General features: G+C 35.1%; 1 protein-coding gene across 3 annotated transcripts in view; it reads left to right on the plus strand.

Moving 5' to 3' along the window:
• The window catches only part of Cog2 (conserved oligomeric Golgi complex subunit 2), a 437003-nt gene that overhangs the window by 69229 nt on the left and 345731 nt on the right, over positions 1-22043 (plus strand). For all 3 annotated transcript variants that reach the window (XM_090399142.1, XM_090399141.1, XM_090399143.1), the window contains exon 4: positions 14480-14560. In XM_090399142.1, the coding sequence (XP_090255268.1) occupies positions 14480-14560 (81 nt within the window). The remainder of the gene's footprint in view (positions 1-14479; positions 14561-22043) is intronic.

The raw sequence follows: 22043 nt of genomic DNA on the forward strand, positions 1-22043 counted from the left end.
GAAGACTGGTTTGAAAGTGAGTGGCGAGAGAGTATGCAAGAAGTATTTCACAAGCAAGCACCAGAGTGTTGGTCAAGTCGAAAGAATAGGTGTGAAGCAGTAGATGTATCTGGGAATAGTAAAAATGTGAGAGATGTAAAAGGGATGATCATAAGAATATAACTATGAATGATTTTGAAGAATAAAGAGCTGGTTTTATTGAGAGAGGACAAGCTTGTATGTATGCCCATCACAGGTTGAAGCATGAACTTGAGAGAATTCAGTGGTACAGCTGAGGAGAGACAGAAGAAAACATGTGAGGGGGAAAAAGAGAGGGAGAGAGAAAAGAATGCTGCTTTCCTAGTAGCCTCTCACTAACATTGTTAATCTTTACACCTGGAAGCTCAATTTATCGAGAGGCTGTTAAAAAGCAAAAAGGCAAAGTTAAAAGAATTGATTATTTTGGCAGGTATAAATGATTTGAAAGGAGACAAGTATGGCATGAGGACATTAAAAAGTTATTGAAAGTAGAAAAAGAGAAGAGTGTATACTGCACTTAATGTACACTAATATCAGAAGCAGTCAAACAATTTTTTGGCATTGGTTCTTCATGGCTGAAAGTTATTGGCACTAGTGAGACATGACAGAAGATGATATATTTAGTGAGACAGAATGTGGGGAGGGGGCATAGTATTTTCAGGGAGGACAGAGAGAAAAGGATGGGAGTATTGTTGAACAGCTGCCAAAAAAGAGAAGTTCAGAGGAGGTTGGTGAAAGCAATGCATTTTAGCCCCATCTGGTGTGATAGACAAGCTAATAAGACAAACTGTAGTTGGTTGCTGCTGCTGTTGACCAGGGATTCAAAGGATAATTTGAATGATAATGCATAGGTTCATTGAATGGAGGACAAGTAATTATTATTACAGACAAATCCTCTGATGAAACATTGCTACCAGTTGGTGAGAGTGATCATGCAGTCTTTAACCTCTGAGGTAGCTAAAGAAGGTATATATGTGGAATTACAGAGCTGATAATTATGACTAACTCAGGAAAGTGCTTGGAGCAGTGGGAAATGGTAAAGGGATGTTTGAAAGTAGTAGCAGACTGAATACTTAGGATTTATTCTCCTGAATAATCAGGAGGATAAATCAAGTGGAATCAAGCATGAGTGCCTTTGGAGTACAGGCCAGTAGGGGTAGCTAAAGGAAAACAAAATCAGAGTATGAAAAAAAAAAATTAGCTGGTGCAATCCAAAGGTAATTCCAGAGTTCTTTTGGTATATGACAAGTTAAAGGAAGAATGATTATGGTAGAATAATTTTGACAAATACTGCTAGTAGGGAGATGATTGAAGCAAAGAAATCAATTATTGAGTGATTGCTTTGCAAAGATATTATCATCCAGGCAAAAAATATTGCAATAACAGATGTGGCAGGAGCTGATTGTGAAAATAGAGGTAGATGATCTAGAGGCACATAGTATATTGCAGAATCTTGATGAAATTGCAGCTATGGGATATGAGCTCAATATGCTAGGGAAATTGACAATGCTTCTAATTAGACTGTCTCAGCTATGAGTGGGTCTCAAGGGTGGAAAGACAAAGTTGACTAATGGAGAGGTATCAGGCATTCATTTATTTGGGAGTATAGTACAGTCTTTTGACTAGCAGTGTACCCAGGACTCTGTACTTTGCAAGTACAGAGTCCTGGGTACACTGCTAGTCAAAATTGTCATTACTGTGTTTAATGTTACATTCCTGAGTATAAAGGAATTAACTGAGGTGAAATATTTACTTGTTTGCTGATAATGCAGAGTTGAGTAGAACAATACTTAATAAAGATGTAGAGACCTTGCAGGAGGATATACTGCTGATATGGGCAAAGGAGAATAGCTGTCACTTTAGCAGTGGCAAAGTGTAAACTTGTGCAATTTGAAATGAAATGATCCAGCTATGTACTATATTGATTGAATTGTGCTTCAGGAAGTCAATTAAGATTTGGGGGCACTGGTGGATAGCAAGTTGAGGTTCAGAGGGCATTTATTGCTAAAATATACCTGGTTATTGAAGAAACACCCCAGCAAGTAGAAATAAAAAGGCTTTCATCTTTATAAGGTCTCATTAAGACACATTTAGATACTGTGTGCAGATCTGATCACCTGGGTTTCCTGCAGGTGAGGTGGAAGAGAATCCAGAGGTAAATGACCAAGATCATTGCAAGTCTATGGAATGCTTATGAGGATAGGTTGAAGATTTATGGGTTACAGAAATTAGTTGGACAGAAAAGGGGAGGCCTTTTATAGGACTAATGCAGAGGAAATTTTTTATTAGCACAAGACTAGAGGGGGAGGGAACTAGGGATCATCCCTGAAAATGAGCAAGTGTTTGAGACTGGATTTTTTTCCTTGAAGTGAATTAGTGGAATGGGTTTGTCTGAGTTTATGGGTGCTCTCTCCATGAATGAGTTTTTATTATTATTATTACGGGTATCTCCATGGAGTCAGTAGACTCATCGCGGGAGACCCAAACTAGCAAAACAATATCTGTCATATCTCTTCTTGAATTCATTTACAGATGAAGAGCTCACAACAAAGTCAGGCAATGAATTCCACTCATTCACCACCCTCCAGGCAAAAAACCTTGTTCTGACACCTTTGTTAACCACACTCTTCTTTAATTTCCAGAGATGACCTCTTGTTCTTCCATCACTATCACACAGCTGAAACATTTCCCCTGCATCAATCCTATAAAAACCTTTTAGTAATTTGAATTTTTCTATCATATCCCCTTTTCTTCGCCTATCAACCAATCTCTGCAATCCACAAGCTCTCAATCTATCAATGTAGGGAGCATTTTTTATATCACTCACCAACTTGGTCACTCTTCTCTGAACCCTCTCCACAGCCTCCTCATCTCCAAGGAATCCAGGTGACCAGACCTGAGCACAGTAATCCAAATGTGGAAGTATCAATGCTTTATAAAGGGGAATAATAACCTCTTTATCTCTGGATGTCAGTGTGTTCCTCAACAACCAAGTAATCCTATGTGCAATCTTGGACACCTTAGCAATGTGTCCTCTGAACTTCATCTCCTTATCTACCAATACCCCTAAGTCCCTAGCCTCATCAATCTCTTGGAGTACCTTTCCATCGATGTAGTACACAGCTGGTAATCTTTTAATCCCAAAATGCAAGACTTTACACTTTTCCACATTGAACTGACATCCATTTTCTTTTGCCCATTTTACCAGCTTATTTAAATCCTCCTGCAAACTTTCAACATCAGCTTGATTTTTTATTGCACTACACAACTTTGCATCATCAGCAAACAACTGAATATCTCCCTTTAAGCCGTTTCCTATATCATTTATATACAAATTAAACAACATTGGCCCAAGCACAGAGCCCTGAGGCACACCACTGGTCACCTGCCTCATTCTGGACTCGGCTCCTCCATACACCACCTTATGGTATCTCTCCCTGAGCCATTCTCCTATCCATATCACCAATTTAATATCCATTCCCATCTGCTCCAATTTGAGTAACAGTGTTCTATGGGGTATCCTGTCAAAAGCCTTAGCAAAATCCAGAAGTACCACTGTGTAGCCAGTTCCTTTGTCCAACTCTGATGTTATTCTATTATGGATAGTTAATAGATTGCTAAGGCAGGATCTACCTTTAACAAAACCATGTTGGCCTCTATAGAGTATCATATCCTGATCCACCCATTCTTGAATTTTGTCTTTAACCAACTTTTCCAATACTTTTACCACTACTCCTGAGATGGTGATTGGTCTGTAATTCAATACTGCAGTTTTAGAGCCACCCTTATGCAAAGGAACCACTTTGCCTAACTTCCACTCCCTAGGGACCATACCAGAGTTCAAACTTAAATTAAATATCCAGGTAAGAGGGGTTGACAATTCATTTGCACATTCACGCAACACCCGAGCTGATATTCCATCTAAGCCTACCGCAGTGTTTGCATTTAAGTTTCGCAATATATTTAATACCTCTGATTCTTTAGCTTCAATTCTCACATTAGGTATTGCTATAGGTATAGAGATATCCTCACTTGGGTGATAGACTTTTGAGAAGTGATCACTCAGTAACTCGACTATTACATCTGATTTTGTCACCTCAATACCATCAGCACCCACTAAGGTTATCCTTCCGAAGTCATTCTTCCTCTTACTTGCCACATAGCGGAAGAACTCTTTGGGATTACCCTTGATCTCTTTGGCTAAGGTCTTCTCATAATCTGATTTAGCTTTTCTTACTATGCTGGTAACCTTCCTAGCTTGAGCCTTGTACTGCTCATGGGTGTCCTGATCGCCCTTCTCCTTGTAAATTCTCCATAACATTTTCTTTTTTTGTAGTTCAAGCTTGATACTACTGCTCATCCATCTAATGCCTGCCTTGTTTGACCTCCTGACCATGGGGACACAATCTGATATTGCTTTCCTCAGATACCCGCTGATTTTATCCCAAGCACTGCTAACATCTTTCCCTTGCAATATGTTCTGCCATGGGATGGCTGCAAGCTCACTCCGAAGCTTGTTATAATTGCCTAACCTGTAGTTTCATACATACCCCTTCTTAATAGAAAAATCCACAGATTTTGCAACCTCCCAAGTCAATACCACATGATCGCTTTCACCAACTGGAGGTAACGAGGTCACCTTACTTAAGCATATAACCTCTGAACCAATAACCAGGTCCAACACTCTCACACCACGTGTCCCTTCAGTTACGTGCTGTTTCAAGTAATTATCTCGTAGCAGATGTATGAACTCCATTTCCTTTTTGCTACGTGATATTTCCTCCTTCCAATTGATATCACCATAATTAAAATCCCCCATAATAATCACCAAGCCTTCACTCATTGCACTAAGTTGCTGATGCATGAATTCAATATCTCCCCCTGTACTCCCTGGCCTATAGCAGCATCCAACTGTATATTTGGTTGCGTTGGTCACTATTTCACACCAGACTGCCTCAAATGAACTCTCATTCACATGTCTATCATCAAGATATACTACTTTCTTTGGCTGCAACACATCAGCTATCATCAACAGTACTCCTCCTCCTGTTCTATCTTCTCTATCCTCCCTGAAAATACTGTACCCATCACATTCAATTCCAGTGACCACATCTTCTGCTGACAGCCAAGTTTCACTAATGCCTACAACTTTTGGTGAGATTTCACTGACTAATGCCAAAAATTCTTCTCTCTTATTTCTAATGCTTCTAGCATTGGTATACAAAAATTGCAGATTCCCTCTAGATCTTGTACCGGCTTTAGAACTGATATATAAGTCACTATCTACTGTAGTCCTATGCCGATTTTTTTCCCCTCTCTTCTGCAATTTATTCTGCCTATAAGGATCAATAAATACACAATCAGTGCTAAAGTTTCTCTCTCTTACACTCAACCTTTTCAATATTAGTTTCCCTGCCCAATAACTTCAACCTGTTCAGAAAACAATAAATTCTTCAATCTCTTATGTCCTTCCATGTTAAGATGCAGTCCATCTCTAGCATACAACTGCCTTTTTCCTTCAAACACACTCCAAACATCAACAAACTCCAGACCTCTTTTTCTGCACATTCTTGCAATCATATCATTCATTATCATTGCTCGTCTACTTAACTCGTAATTGTCAAAACGAGGCAGCACACACACTATTCTCCCATTGACACTTTTCCTCTTCACAATATCTAATAATGTTCTTAAATCTTTTCCTACCCGATTTATACTACCTCTCAGGTCATTCGTACCCACCATAACTATCATCTTGTCTGTTTCATGCCCTCTCTTTATTGCTAAAGCCACTCTTTCTATTGTACCATCAGCCAAGCACTCCTCATGCATACCACTCTCCATACCCTTAATCATAGAATCACCATATATTTTACCACTATTAACTTCATTCAAGTTCACACTCATGGACTCATTCTCTACACTATTCAGCATGACTCTCCCAGCTTCATTACTCAACTCTCTATTACTTACCCCCCCACTCTCACTACATCTCATTTCTTCTTGGCTACTTGTGGTTTTATTATGTTGACTCCCAATCACTCCCATACTATTTATTACTGAATCATTCACCAAAGACTCACCCATATGTAATCCTGTTCTAGTTACTTCAGCTAAAGTAATCTCTATAGTCCTAATTTCTCTGTTTAACACATTAAACTCAGCTTTAACTTCCAGTATCTCCTTACCGATCACTTCCACTTCCTCATGAAGAAGATGAAGGTCATTTTTCATTTTCATAAACTCCCGCCGAAGTTCTTCCGCTACGGTCCCGATGTCAGCTTCCATTCCTAAACGCTCCAGCCTATCCCGACACTTCTCACATACGTCGACATTTTCTTTCTTTTCATTTTGCCAGACCGACCACAGATCCTTCACATTTTTCGGTGCATACATATAGCAGTTTCCGCAACGCATCCATTGCGAAAAATCTAACGCTGAGCCAGCCTTTCGTGTAGTAGTAGAAGTCCTGCGCGCCGCTGACGTACGTTTCTTGTTGGACGCCATCTTTACACGTTGATATAGTGATACAAACGGCAGTGAAAACACAATATATACACCACAGTTCTAAACAATAATACCACTGAAGGACACTTGTTTCTAACCGATGCACAATTTTAGCACAATTTGTGACAAAAAGCCACACTATATTTAACTTTAAAAACACGTTTTCTAGACTAGCTAAACTCGACCGCCACATTTACCCACATTAATGGATATCTTCATGGATTCTGCAAATTTGAGAAATTCATTCATTTGTTGGCATATCCCATGGAGCAAGGCCCATGCAACTACTGTTGTTCTGTATTTGTTGTTTCCTGATCTAAATAAACATTTGCACTTTGAAACATTCACCCATTTCAGTTTAAATTTTCATCCATTAACCAAGTTTTGTTCTGTAAAGAAGTGTTCCAAAGTTGTCAAGAGAACTAAGCATGTTGTAATATCAACAAAATTTCAATCCTACTTTTTCTGTCCATTTTAGTGCTTGAAATAGTTGCAAACAATTTTCAACATATTCAGAACTGATTTTGAAAGGGCTGATGAACAAATGTTCATGCAAATTTCTTTTATGCTTTCTAGTCTTCCAAAACTGTCAGCCTAACTTTTGTCCAGCATTGGTTTCACCTATTTTTGTACTGTGATGGTTCTGTTATATTATATTTATGGTAAAAATCCTCTCTGATTTTTACCCTAAAAGAGATTAAAAGAATCCTGTCCAGTCTGGATACCAAAATTGTCTTAGTCCTGCTTGCAATTATTATTCATGTATCACTATGGAGTTCTAACACTTCCAGAGGGATAGAATCAATAACCCACAGTTTTTATCTCATCTCTCCTTAAAATCTTTCATTGACATTGTACTCAGTACTCTTTCTACTCATGTTATTCTAAGCAAAAATTGTAGTTTTATTCCTATTAGACTCCCTATTATACCCAAGGTAATAGGGAGTCTGTTTCAGAATATTATCATAGACTTTGGAGCATTGCTCATAAATTTAATGTTTCATCTGAAGAGAAATCCTCTTTAGAATGGTTGCTTTTTAATCAATTTAGGCATGGCCTTAAAGATAATTTGGAAGAAACAGCATACAAAAAAAAGGTTAAAAATCTTGAACAGTGTTTTGAACTTGTTAGGGAAAAGGAAGAGAGACTTAGAGATATATTTCATTCCACAAACAATAAACAGGTAATGGGGAACTGGACAATGAGACTTATTTGTGCCTATGGTCCCACAGAAGGTTCTACGAAGGTAGAAGTGGAGGAATTTTTTGAGGCTTTAGAAAAAGCAGCTGACACAATGAAAAAGGAAAAGTTGGTCCTTGTTGGGGATCTAAATAGCAGAGTAGGAAATGATTGTCAGACATACAAAAATATTTTGGGAAAATTTGGAGAAAAGAGTAAAGCTAATAATAATGGCAAATATCTGTTGGATTTCTGCTCAGGTCATGGACTGGTAATTACTAACACCATGTTCCAACATAAAAATGTGCACAAATTCACATGGAGAGAAGAGGCTAGGAATAAGAAAAGTCTCATTGACTATGTTATTGTTGATAGTGATGTTTTCTCCCTGGTGCAGGACACCAGAGTGTACAGAGGATTTGAAATTGAAAGTGATCACTATTTAGTCTTGAGCAGGATAAAATTGAATTTCATATTGAAAAGAATAACATGTAAGAAAGTTTTAAAGCGAATAAAAGTTGAGCAGCTCTCAGATGTAAACTGTAGACTAAAATACAGAAATATTATTGAAAAGAAAATGAAAGAGTTTGAGAACAGGAATCAAACCTTGGAGATTCAGTGGCAAACTCTGAAGAAAACATTGATTGATTCTGCCAGAGAGGCATATGGTGAGGTTGTCTGTAAGGATAAAAAAATCAGAACTCCCTGGTGGACACAGGAAGTTAAAGAGGCAGTGAAGGAAAAGAAGAAAGCATATCAAAAGTTCCTGGCAAATAAGTCAGCTTTTACTCTTACAGAATATAGAGACAAATGTAAGAAAGCTAAACAGTGTGTAAAACTAGCTAAACAAAAGTCATGGGAGGACTTTGGCAAGAATATAGAAAATAAATATCAAGAAGGTGGCAAAATATTCTGGAGGTTGTTGAAGAAGCTTAGTAATGGAGGAAAGAGTGCTGTAAAAGGAATTAGAGATGATAAAGGTGAAATGAAAACAGGAGAAAAAGATATCCTTGAAGTATGGAGTAATTACTTTGAAAAACTGCTAAATGAAACAAGCAGTGATGACAGCACAGTGATAAAAAACACTGACCAGGCATGCAGTCAGGAATACATATCCATACTTGAAGTAGAAAAAGCCATCAAAGGCTTGAAATGTGGAAAGGCAGCAGGAGTAGATGATATTCGACCAGAAATGATGAAGTATGGTGGTATAAGAGTCTTACAGTGGCTGCACTGCATAGTTCAGAAAGCCTGGACAGAGGGACGAATTCCCGATGATTGGAGTAGAGCTCTCATAGTACCCATATATAAAAAGGGAAATAAAACTGAATGTGAGAATTACAGAGGTATTTCCCTACTGAGTGTTCCTGGCAAGATCTATGCAAGTATACTTGAGAAACGGTTGAGAAGAATTGTGGAAGAAAAGCTTGGTGAAGAACAAGCTGGATTCAGGCCAAATAGAGGCTGTCAGGATCAGATCTTCACTTTGCGACAAATAGTCGAGAAAGCATGGGAATATAACAAAGATCTGTATTTAAGTTTTGTCGATTTGGAAAAGGCATATGACAAGGTGCCAAGAGAGAAGCTATTCAATACGCTGCAGTTATATGGTGTCAATGGGGCATTATATCAAGCAATACTTAGTCTTTATTTGAGTTGTGAGTCTGCAGTTAGAATTGAAGGAAGTACAGGAAGATGGTTTAATGTTAAATCTGGTGTGAGACAAGGATGTACGTTATCCCCTCTGTTATTCATTATCTATATGGATCACATTATGAAGGAATGTGGTATTAAACCTGATATCAAAATTGGAGATGTTAATGTCAGCTGTTTGCTTTATGCGGATGATGTTATACTTCTAAATAAATCCGCTACAAGTCTGCAAGATTCTCTGACTAAATTGAATAGCTGTTGTAATAGATATGGTATGAAGGTCAGCAATAAAAAGACAAAGACAATGAAAATAGGCAGAATCATTGAAAATGTCAACTGTGTTGTGAATGGAAAACCTGTGGAACAAGTAAAACATTTCAGCTACTTAGGCACAATTTTTACTGAAGATGGTAAACTAAATATAGAAATAGACAACAGAATCAGCAAAGCTGGTATCGTGGGAAGTCAATTGAATAAATTCATATGGAATAAGAAAGAAATTAGTCGGAACACTAAATTAGCTGTATACAAGACTGTGTTCAAACCAATTTTAACTTATGGATCTGAGAGCTGGGTCAGAAGTAAAACACTTGACCAAAGACTAGAGACCGCAGATATGAGAGTCCTGAGAAAGATTAGAGGCGTGAACAGATGGCATCAATGGCAATATCATATTAAAAATGAGGATATTAGGAAAGAACTTGACATTGTCAGCATCCAGGAATGCGTTAGCAGAGCTAATCTCAGATGGTATGGTCACTTAAATAGAATGGGAGAGGAAAGATTAGCAAAACAAGTGTTCTCTGCCAGGTTGGCAGGAAAACGACCCAGAGGAAGACCAAGATATAGGTGGATTGATACTGTACAAAGTGCCTTAGACGATAGAAATATAAGATCTGATAATGTTGGAGTCTTGACAAGTAACAGACTGATTTGGAGGAAAATTGTAGATAGGAAGTTAGTAATGATGTAATTTTTTCATGTAGTACTGTCATATCCTGTACACCCCTTGAGGGTACATGGCAGGAATTTGATGATGATGATGACCCTTTTCAGTATAATGAAACTCATTCTCCTAACATTGTGGCTACAGATAAAGTGAGAGAAGGAAAGTTTCAAAAATTAAAGGGTGCTAAGAAAAAGTCTAAGGAAATTTCTGTAAATCTAACAGAAAATGTTCCAGAATCTGAGTCAAAGGTACAATTACATGATTTGGGAAAATTAGAGGAACTGAAAACATTTCTTAGTGAAGAAACAGAAAGACAACAAAGACCAAAGAGTAAAAGGACAGGAACTTCTGTTTAAGATGATATCTGATTTAACAATGTCCAATAATCCTACAGATAATCAATCTTTCTCTTGTGAATCTAATAGTATTGATAGGAATAAAACATCTCCAAGGAGATATATTCCAAATTGCTTTAGATGCAATAAACCTGATCATTTTGCTAAAGACTGTTATGTTAGGGATAAATCTTGTTTTCAACATAAGAAATCAGATAATAAAGAAAAATCAGGGAATAATTATTATTCCAATATTATACTGACAAGGACAGAAATGTCAAACTACTCATTAGACATTGGTAAAGCTATAGACAGCTCCAACCCTAAAAGAGAGTTTGATGTGTCATTAGCTCCTTATGCTAATGGAGGTAATCCTTTGACAGTTCTATAAGAATTTATTGAAGATGTGCCTTGTGAAATCTTGCTTGACACTTATTTCTTAGTTTGTTTAACAGAGTTAAATCTCTAATTCCAAATGAGCTTTCAATTTTAAGCTATCCAATTAAATTAAAGGGTATATTTTAATCAGAAATTTCAGCTGATAAGCAAATCAGTGCTTTTATTTCAATTCCTTGTTTTCCATTGAAAGTTTGTCTTCCATTAATAGTTCTTCCAGAATCATCTGATCCAAATGTACAATAATATTTGGAATTGATTTTCTGAAACGTCATGCTTTTGCATGTAATTTTGTTGATGGTACAGTGTCCTTGTGTGGACTAGAATGCTGTTTGGACAGGACATCAGGTTACAAAAGAATATTAGAGCAGTCTCCTTAATGTTTAATTACCATTGGGTATGCTTGTTACCAAGTTTCTAGAAAGGTTAAACTATTATTAGTTTCTTTTTTTCCATGGTAAACTGGATTCTAGGGTGAGATGAGAAAGGAGTCTAATGTGTCTGGCCATGAGGCCAAATGGAGAATACATCATCCACATAACTAGATAAAAGTTTGATAGGGAGCTAAGTCAAGAGCTTGTTTCTCAAAATATTCCATAAACAAATTGCCAAGGGGGCAGTGAGAGGAGATAATCCATAGAGGTACCCTCTATCTGATAATAAATTTTGTACTTCCAAGAGAAATATCCAGAATGGATAGCAAAGTAAAACATCAGTAATATCAGGAGGAAAAATTTTCTGTATATATTGAACAGTGAGGTGGCTAAGCTCACTGTTTACCAATATTCACACAGTTGTTCACTTAAGCTAATCAAAATATCTCTATCATTTAATGTTAAATACAAGTTTAAAATGGGTAGTTTTTTAAATAGGAAGGTATGACCAGTGAGGGGAATCAGCATCTACTATATATCTTGGGGAGAGGGGGAATTGGGTTTTGTATTTTTGGTAATCCATATATCCATTAGAACTGAAAAGTTTGAGTTTTTTTTAATTTCAGGAGGCAAGGAAGAAACTTTTTTTGAGCTGACTTTTCATTTTTTTTTTTTTTTTTTTAACCGAGAGATGCCCACAGAGGATGGTGCAGCTGGTTAGGACTTTAGTCTTTCTTCCATGTGTTTCACTTAGTTTTGGCCTTTGCATGTGTGTCATAAGTTTCATATTGGTACTCTCTGATGATATCTAACTGACTGAGATTAAATATTGGAAGAATAAAATGATATTTTTAATCATCCTTTCTCAGGATTAAAAATATCTGTTTCACTACATTAAGCCTCTAACATGAGGTTCCCTCAGCATTTAAGCTTTAACACATATTATGATTATTTCTGGTGAGGATATAGCATGCAAGTCAAAACATTATGGTAAGTTGAAACTTCCATTGTCTAGTGAACTAAACAGGATAGCTTTTCTCAAAGGATGTCAGGATACAAGAATATTACCAAACTGCATGAAATTTAAAGTAGAGTTTAAATCTAAAACAGCCCTCTGTGTCTACAAGCATGCCAGTTTTTCTCTTTTATGGGAACAAATTGTAGCAACGTGTACCATTCTTGCTACTGCTACCAACACAGCCATTAGCTCATTGCAGTCAGAGTTTCAGCTATTCTAAACACTGAACTCTGTACAAGTCTCTTTGATATTTTAGAACCCTCTCCTCAGAAAGAATTCTTAAAAGTCAAAAATAAATACATCAAAATGTACAGCAGTCTCCTATATTCTACAAAGTTCAGTGTACCTCTAGTTTGACTTCATACAGTAGTTAACATGCAAAAAGACGAAGCGATGCTGCTGCTGTCAGTGCCCTTACTCTTGGCCATAATTTTGCCTGTGCTCCGAAGCAAGTACTTGCACTAAACCTAATGTTCAGTATCGCATTCACTATCCGTACTTTAGCTCTGGGAATAGCTAGCAACATTAGACTTGATTTTGCCAGCATTCTTACTCAGTCTCTTTCAATACCTAAAAGAAATCTATCATTTCAGTGCCCGCAAGAAACTACACAAACATAGCAATATGGTCATTATCAGAGCTAAGAAGGAGGGGAGTGTTACTGTTATTTTTAATTCCAATAAATACAACAGAAAAATGGACAGCATTCTCAGAGACTGTTCCACCTACAGATTTTTAGATTATGATCCCACCAAGTCGCAGATAAAAAAAAAAAAAAAATGGAAAGTCTGTTCAAAAAGGTTTCTTCCTGGTCTCCTGAAATCTTAAAAAAAAATTCAAACCCTTCACTTGTCATCATGCCTTCTTTTTGCTATATGGATTGCCAAACACACACAAACCTAATTTCCCCTAAGACCTATAGTAGATGCTACAGATTTCCCATGCTATAAATTAGCAAAGCACTCTCCCCCCCCCCCCTCCTCAAAGGTCATACTACTTCCCATATAAAAAAACTATCCATTTTGAACTTGTATTGAGAATTTAATGTTAAATAATATAGATATTTTGGTTAACTTTGATACCTCACTGTTCATCAGTATTCCTTTAAATGATATGCTATCACTTATAAAGTTTTTCCCTCCTGATATTAGTGATCTGTTCTCGTTTGCTATCCATTCTGGATATTTCTCTTGGAAGCACAAAATTTATAATTAATTAAATAGATGGTACCTCTATAGGTTCTCTCCTTGCCCCTCCCTTTCAATTTTTTTATGGAATATTTTGAGAAACAAACTCTTGACTCAGCCCATCTCAAAACTTTTATCATGTTAAGATATATGGATGATATGTTCTCCATTTGGCCTCATGGTCATAAACATTACCATTACTCTCCTTTCTCACCTCAGTAGTCTTCACCCTAGAATCCAGTTTACACTGGGGAAAAAAAAAAAAAAAACTAATAATAGTTGAGCCTTTCTAGAAATTGGATCTCTGAATCTATGCTCTGCCCAATCACCAACCCAAACCTCAGCCCAGCACAACCAAAAACAAGTACTGCCACTGAGCTAAGCCTTTGCTTGCTGAGGTGAAAGATCAACTGCTAGAGTGCACAGGTCTACTATTCTTTTCAGAGACCTGGCAGAGAAAGCTTAAGGGAACAAAAACTCTCATTCAATACTAAAGCAATCCACCATCAGAGAAATGCAATTTTCATAAGCACTCTTGGTTGGTAGGTAAAAGTAATTAATAAATAGCCATACAGCTTCATTTTGGTGATGTAAATTGTATAGAAATAGTGTATTAAAGATCCAACGTTATTTCAAAGCCAAATGTATGTGGAAACTAAGAAAGTTTCATAATTTAACCAGGTTCTGTATTTTATTTCTGCTATTTGCCATCCTATACAATTATGACAGGAGATAAGCATTAATGATTAAAATACAACATCTGTCCATTTAGATATATAACTACTAATTACTTGTATGTACTGTGTGTGTGTGTGTGTAATTTCATATATAGTTCATTTTAAAAATTTTGTTTTCATTTTTAGAGTGTCAGGACCTTATTAGATGAGGTGCTTTCATCAGCTAAAAAGAAGTTGAAGGAAAGAGAAGATATTCAGACTAAAAAGGTAAATTTAATTTTAATTTGCGTGCTTTAAAGCTTTAAGTTGCATGCTTTATTTTTAGAGTTTTGAATTAAAGTGTGCAATGCACTGTTTGACAAAAAAAAAGTACAAAAAAATGTGCTTTTGTACTTCAGTTGCATGAATATCACAGAATTAATTTGCTGTTGTGTATTTTCTTTAGAACAGCAGTATACCCTGGAATTTTTGTTCGGCTATGATGAGAGTTAATTAAATATATGCATTTTCTTCCCTACAGAGTTCAAACAGTGATCTGTGCTCCAGTTTCAGAGATAGATAAATACTCGACTGAATATGAGTGCATTTAATGCTTTAATAATTTCACTATGAGAGTGATAGCTATTAGATCACGTTAGTGGTCACTACACCTGGTAGGTGATTTTCTCCATCTACTAAGCAATGCTATCTTGCTTATTGGAGGCCAATGTGACATGAAAACTTTCATACATAAAGTAGAATCCCTGACTTATAATCCTTGGCTGTGCCGAGGGTTCTGTCATGGTTTACATGTCATGGGTGTAATTGCCATTAAAAAAATAATTGTGTCTGTTCATAAAATATGTTGTATATAAAATGAACAGTGGGTAAGTTTAGATCATTCACACCATAAGCGGGTGCTCATGCAACAACCTTTGACAAACAGACAAATTAGTCATACCTGTGTTGGATCGTACTTCCTTGTTTTCGATCCGCCATCTTGTTTTAACTCTGTTCTTAAACAAGTAATAAATTGCTGGTTGATTACTAATTTAAATATAGAGAAATTTATATTTTTAGACTGCGCCACTCTATATCTAGATTAGTCTAATGAAATATAGTGAAACCAAGCATCAACTAATTTGACATCAATATTATTTCTTACGTAGACCGAGTTTATCTCTTATTTTTGAAGCTCCTGCTAGGTCCGATAATTTCATGAAAGGTGCAGTAAAGGAGATTCAGGCAAATACAATTTTAAAATCATCAAAACAAAACATTTAATTCTGGGTTATATATTATACATATAAATTCAATTCTGAGAACAAGATAATATAAATGTCTTAGCTTAACTGGTCACAACATCTTATAGATTCAGTCTATGGGCATTCTGCCTCAGATTTATAGCTTTCACAATATTAAAATAACTTTTAATAGAGTTCAATATCACAAAATCTCTTAGTAACAAATTTTACTATTATCCCACAGTCAGTAAAGTCTCAATACATTAATGGTGGCAACAACTGCTTCATGAGTATACACTTTCATACTTCATACTCCTGATTTCAGCAAAAACGTTATAGTTAATGTGGGGAATAAGAGGAGGAATTACACATATATCTCTGCACTGAAGTAATATAAAATTGGACTTGTTGTTTTAAGGATACTTGCGACATAAGACTGAATGATATAATCATGTAATCACAAGAAAGATATTTATTTAACCAAATATTTCGGTCTGGAAATAGCAGACCATCGTCGGTGGTATTACAAGAACAGTTTAAAAAATATACAAGCTAGAATACTAACAATAGATCGTTGAAATTAGAACAAATTATAAAATGTCTCATCAAAAGAGCCAAAACTAATTGTTCTACTTTTGATTATCTACAGAAAGAACTTTCTACTATCCAGCAACACATGAAACTCAATGGCTTTTCTGAAAAAAGTATTCAACGTCTTCTTACATCTTATAATCCTCCACAAAACAACAAAGATTCAATACGTCGAGTACCTATTCCTTATATCTCCGGTATTTCAGAACCTATCGCAAGAATTTTGAAGAAATATGATTTAACAGCTACATATTCTCCTATTAACAAATTGTCTTCTCATTTTCCTTCTCCTAAAGACAAACGCTCAACTTTATCTCTTCCTGGAGTTTATCAAATTCCTTGCAACTGTGATCTCTCTTACTTTGGACAGACTGGACGTTCTCTTGAAAAAAGAATCCAAGAACATCAATCATCCATTCTTCACAATAAACCTGAAAAGTCTGGTTTGGCTCAACACGGGATTGAAACTGACCACAGCATCCTTTGGTCCAAAACGCGCCTCTTACATAGATCGCGTTATAGGTTCGAACGTTTGTTCAAGGAAAGCGTGGAGGCCTTGCTCCATCATCCCAACCTGAATCGTAATGACTGCATATCTATATCAAAAATCTGGGAAAGCCTAATCAAGATTACTCATTAATTTTTTTTTTTTTTTTTTTTTTTTAATAGCAAATTCAATCATGTTTCTACTTCAAAATATTTCGTTTCATACTTAGTGATATAACATCACGCGGCATGTTCTAATTTCAACGATCTATTGTTAGTATTCTAGCTTGTATATTTTTTAAACTGTTCTTGTAATACCACCGACGATGGTCTGCTATTTCCAGACCGAAATATTTGGTTAAATAAATATCTTTCTTGTGATTACGTGATTATATCATTCATAAAATTGGACAGTTCTTACCGGATAAATCCTTTGCTCATGGTATTCACTGAGGCACACTCAAAACTTTAGTTAACTATCACACTGGAGCTACACATTTCAAAAGTAATCTTCTTTAAACTAACTTAATCATTAATCTCTGCACATCACAAATGTAGACACACTTTCACTAGAAAACTCACTTGTTCCTCATTTACTACTTTCAATAAAATCAGCTTTTCACTCATCTTCCTTGAAAGCTCTGGAATTCATCATAACTTTAGAATTCCTTATCAATATTCTGAGTTGCCAATTTACATCCCGATCCTTCGTAATCTAATTACAGCACTTAATTCTTATTATTACAGCTTCTTACTTTATTTCGTGCTGCTAAATAGCAATCTCCTCATCTCTTCTTAATCTAATTACAGCACCTAATTCCTATTACTACAGCCTCTTACTTTACTCCATGCTACTAATAAGCTATCTCCTCATCTCTTTTTAATCTAATTACAGCACCTAATTCCTATTACTACAGCCTCTTACTTTACTCCGTGCTGCCATGAGTGCTCCCTGCTTCCCGCCTCTCCGCACTGTCCTGAGTGCTTCCCCCCCCCTTTCTTCACCACACTATCGTGAATGTTTCTGGTCTACTCATCCACTGTATACTCTCGCTTTTCGCTTATGTACCTTCACTTTCTTTCCTACCCAAAATTCTTTCTCATGCTCTTTTATGTCAATTCCTTCTCTTGAATACTATATCTTGCGATCGATGCATGCGCTAGCTATTTCTAGCCCATCTCCATAGTAACAAACAAAATAAAATAAAAATAGAAATATTGCATAACATTATACCTTTACATACTGGTATTGAAAATTAATAAAAAAAAAATATTATAGTTACTTAAATTCACCTTCATTCACAATCACAAAAAAAAAACAACGTATATTATAGTTCACATAAGGCTCATAAAGTTACATACATACAATTTCTTATAATATTATTGATGGAATAAAGTAATAAAATAAATGACATTTACTACAGAATCCTTTCATTATTATGACATATCCTAAAATTATAATTAATTAATAACTGACAAAATACAGAGCAATTATATGAGTAATACAGTTTAAGCAAGAGATAAACAATATTTACAAGTCTTGCTTATGTTATGGAAGATCATGTTGGATTCTTAAAGAAATGCCAATAGCTTTAGTTTCTCTTCATTCAGAATCCAACACCTGTTCATCCCAGTGTATTCTGTATCAAACATGACTAAACTTTGGACACATGAATCTCACATATTAAAAGGTCCTCTACATATAGGTTAGAAGTTAAGAAAGAAATTATTTACATTTTTTGAACAGCAGTAGGTTGTAATTCTTTGGCAAAAACTGTAGGAGGGACACAGACTTCAAAAAAAAAACAGCCAGGAGTGAAATATGAGGGAGGAGAGCTTATTTAGGTTGGGGGTAGGGTTGACGTTATAGCCTATTTTATTTAAAGAAAAGCTATCTTGTGTTTGGAATGCTTGTTGTTAATGTTAAATTTAATGAGATTGAAATGGTATGTAATGAGAATAGTTGTGAATGATGTACAAGGTAGGAATTTTATGCAAAAGCATCAGTGAAATATGTCGGGTTATACTGAAAATTAGAAAGACAGTGTTAGTAGTAGTCAGTAGGTCCAAGGTACATTTCTAGCATTACTTATGTTTTCAAGAGTTATTTCAAAATCAGGGTTTCATAGTCATTAGTGCCAGAATGAATTGCATTGGTAAAATTGGTTGTATTGTCCATAAAAGGAGAAAAAAGGAGCATTGCCCAAAACTTTTGAGAAACAAATTTGGGCAATGCTCCTTTTTTTTTTTTCATATGTGACAAAAAACTTTATCTTTATTTTTTGTTTACCTGTGCTTATTCAATGATGACTTTACTTTTGCTTTTTCAATGTTTACTTATGCTTATTCAATTCAATTGGCCTGGTTGGCCGAGTGGTTAACGTATCTGCTGATTCAAATCCTGCCGTGGATCTATGTTTGTGATTGTCTGTGAAAATGATAGTGGTGGTGGTTGGCGGTAGATGATGTTTACAGAAGAAAATTAATTGCCATTTGTTCAATTGTTCAAACACAGGGGTTCAATTTCGATTGGTGCAATGACTTTTAACTGTTTCTTTTAGGATCTGGAAAATCACTGACTCAAGACTAAATACAAAAATATACTCATTTAATAAAACTTAAACAATAAATACACTTTAGATAAAATTACATAACTACAAAATACTGGATCCAAGGATAATCACCCATTCTCTAACTCATTCTATTACTAGATTGTTTTACATATACTTAATCACATCTACCAGACTAAACACCTTGTTTTCACAACAACAAAAATGTTCATGGTCAGTTTCTTTGTTAGGGTCTTTTCTGAAAATATAAACATTTTCTTCTTCTTTTCCATAGAATCTTTTCTTATCACCCTCATGTAGCATACATTATTCCTCACTGACTCACTGAAGTATAAATACTCTTAGCTCTTGCAGTTCAGTTTGATGCACAATTTACTAATTTTTGTACTGGAAAAAAAGTTTCTTCTACTACTACAAAAACAACAGAAACTTTCCACTCAGAATTTTCTTGAACATTCCTTTAGAATATCGACTGCAATATCTTCTTTTATTTACTAATTACTTGTTGACAGTCTCAACTCCTCCAGTTTAAAGACTCTAGTTTTACTATTCCTTTTCAGAATCTACTATTAACATTCTTCTGACTTTCACATAAAAGTAAATAAACTTCATAAGAACAAAATTCCTCCGGTCTGTGTTCTTAAACTTCCATTAACTCTCTCTCTCTTGTTTTTCCTGTTACTTTGATACTGAATGCTCTCTCTCTGTCGGTTGTCAATCACTCATTAAACTCCTCAGCGAGAATGCACACTCCGTGTAAATTGTAAGTGAGAAGTTATACACAGTATAATGGTTGACATGTTGTCTCCATTGGCATAACGAGAATGTCTTTACAAAACACAACACTTAATAATTTTAAACTACAATAAAAGGATTGAAAGTAACAACTATCAATCTAGTACGTACATCAATTTCTTAACTGCTTCACATTTCATTTTCACAAAATAACATCAATAATGGACACATCGCAGGTGCCGACAATAAGTGTTATGAAAACAAAACTAATAATATACTAACATAAACAATTTGTAAAAATATTGCTAATTTTAAATTATGATTATTTTTACAATGGCGTTGGTATAGATGATGAAGGTAGTTGAGGTTGTGTCCAGACAGTTCATCACAAAGAAAATTCATCACTAAGACTATTCATCACTGGAAATTTTATCGTGGGGAAAATTAATTGTGCAAAAATTCATCGTAGTTATATGTAAAAAAAAAAATTTCCCATGTAAGAAAAATTTTATTCTGATATTGCTTTTGTATGATGACACTGTTATTTAAACATTAATTTCCCCAATATCACATTATTTAATGATTTATATTTATCAGGAAATAATATAAATGAGAAAATATACAAAATTTGCTCATTGGTGATAATCACAATTTAATTTCACTATCGGAATATTAAAAGTTATCTGGTACAATTACTTTGGAAAAATAACGAATTCAAATAAAAAGGTGCACACATGTTGCACCTTTTTATTTGAAAAATTTCCCATGTATGCAAAAAAATTTCCCATGTAAGAAAAATTTTATTCTGATATTGCTTTTGTATGATGACACTGTTATTTAAACATTAATTTCCCCAATATCACATTATTTAATGATTTATATTTATCAGGAAATAATATAAATGAGAAAATATACAAAATTTGCTCATTGGTGATAATCACAATTTAATTTCACTATCGGAATATTAAAAGTTATCTGGTACAATTACTTTGGAAAAATAACGAATTCAAATAAAAAGGTGCACACATGTTACCTAGCAGTGTGTGTGTGTGTGATAGTTTGGAAAGGGGGGGGTGAGCTATCAAAGATGAAATACAATTTAAATTGAAATGAAAATCAAAATGAAATTATATAAATAAAATTTCATTTTGACGCATGCACCTATACATGTTTCGAATGATAATCTGTAGGGAAAGTATCGCTACTTCAAAATTGCCATGTAATATCAAAATTAGCAGAAATTATGTACCTAACAGTTCACTTCATAATAGCTGTTCATTTCAATATGTAATGAGCAATTCCAGAAACCAAGAAAGTTGAAATGCAAAGAACTACAGATTACATTATAAATATTATACATTATGTGATATGATTCAAGATTTACATATGATTATAAAGTAATATCGTAAAAGAGCAAACCTTCACACAATCTGTGAACTAATTTTCTAAAATTATGAATAAAAAATAAAGAAAACAATTTGTAACAGATGGAAGCTGTATTTCTTTTAAGATTTGGATTTTTAGGAATTTATAAAATAATTGTTTGAAAAAATAATTATCTTGAATCAAGTGCTGGGAGAATAAAATGTATTGGTGACTAAGATAATTAGCGAGAAAAAAAAAAAGATAGTGGCATTATTCTCCAGAGTGATACAATCTTAAGTGAAGAAATATGAAAGAATCCTTATTTGCACCTGGCATTAAAAACTATAATTATACGATAAAACAAGTAGCAAAAATAAATGTAACTTGTAGGTAAAATAATTTAGATTCCAGTTACCGAGCAAATGGCTGGCAATAAGTAACTGAACATTGCTACGTACGTGAAGTAATATGGTTAAATGTTCTTGTCAGTGTGAAGGATTATCGCACTTTCTAATGGATATGACAGTCAAACGCGCTTGATATCCATGTTTTTTCAACAGGTGATCTGACTTGTATCCAGGATTTGCTGGACGTATATATACACGTCCTGGTCGGTTAGGAGGTTAATCATGTGGAGGTCGCGGTCGAAAAAATTGCAGGTTAGGTCCTGTGTATCTGAGAGATACATTCATTACTAGTATGTTCTGAAATGTGATAAAAATTTAAAAAAAAAAAGCACTACAAATATAATACATGATGATTTATTTATTTTCAGTTACA

Source organism: Typopeltis vanoorti, chromosome 10 (assembly GCF_054136105.1).
Source record: "Typopeltis vanoorti isolate ZY-2024b chromosome 10, IOZ_Tvanoo_1.0, whole genome shotgun sequence".
NCBI lineage: Eukaryota > Metazoa > Arthropoda > Arachnida > Uropygi > Thelyphonidae > Typopeltis > Typopeltis vanoorti.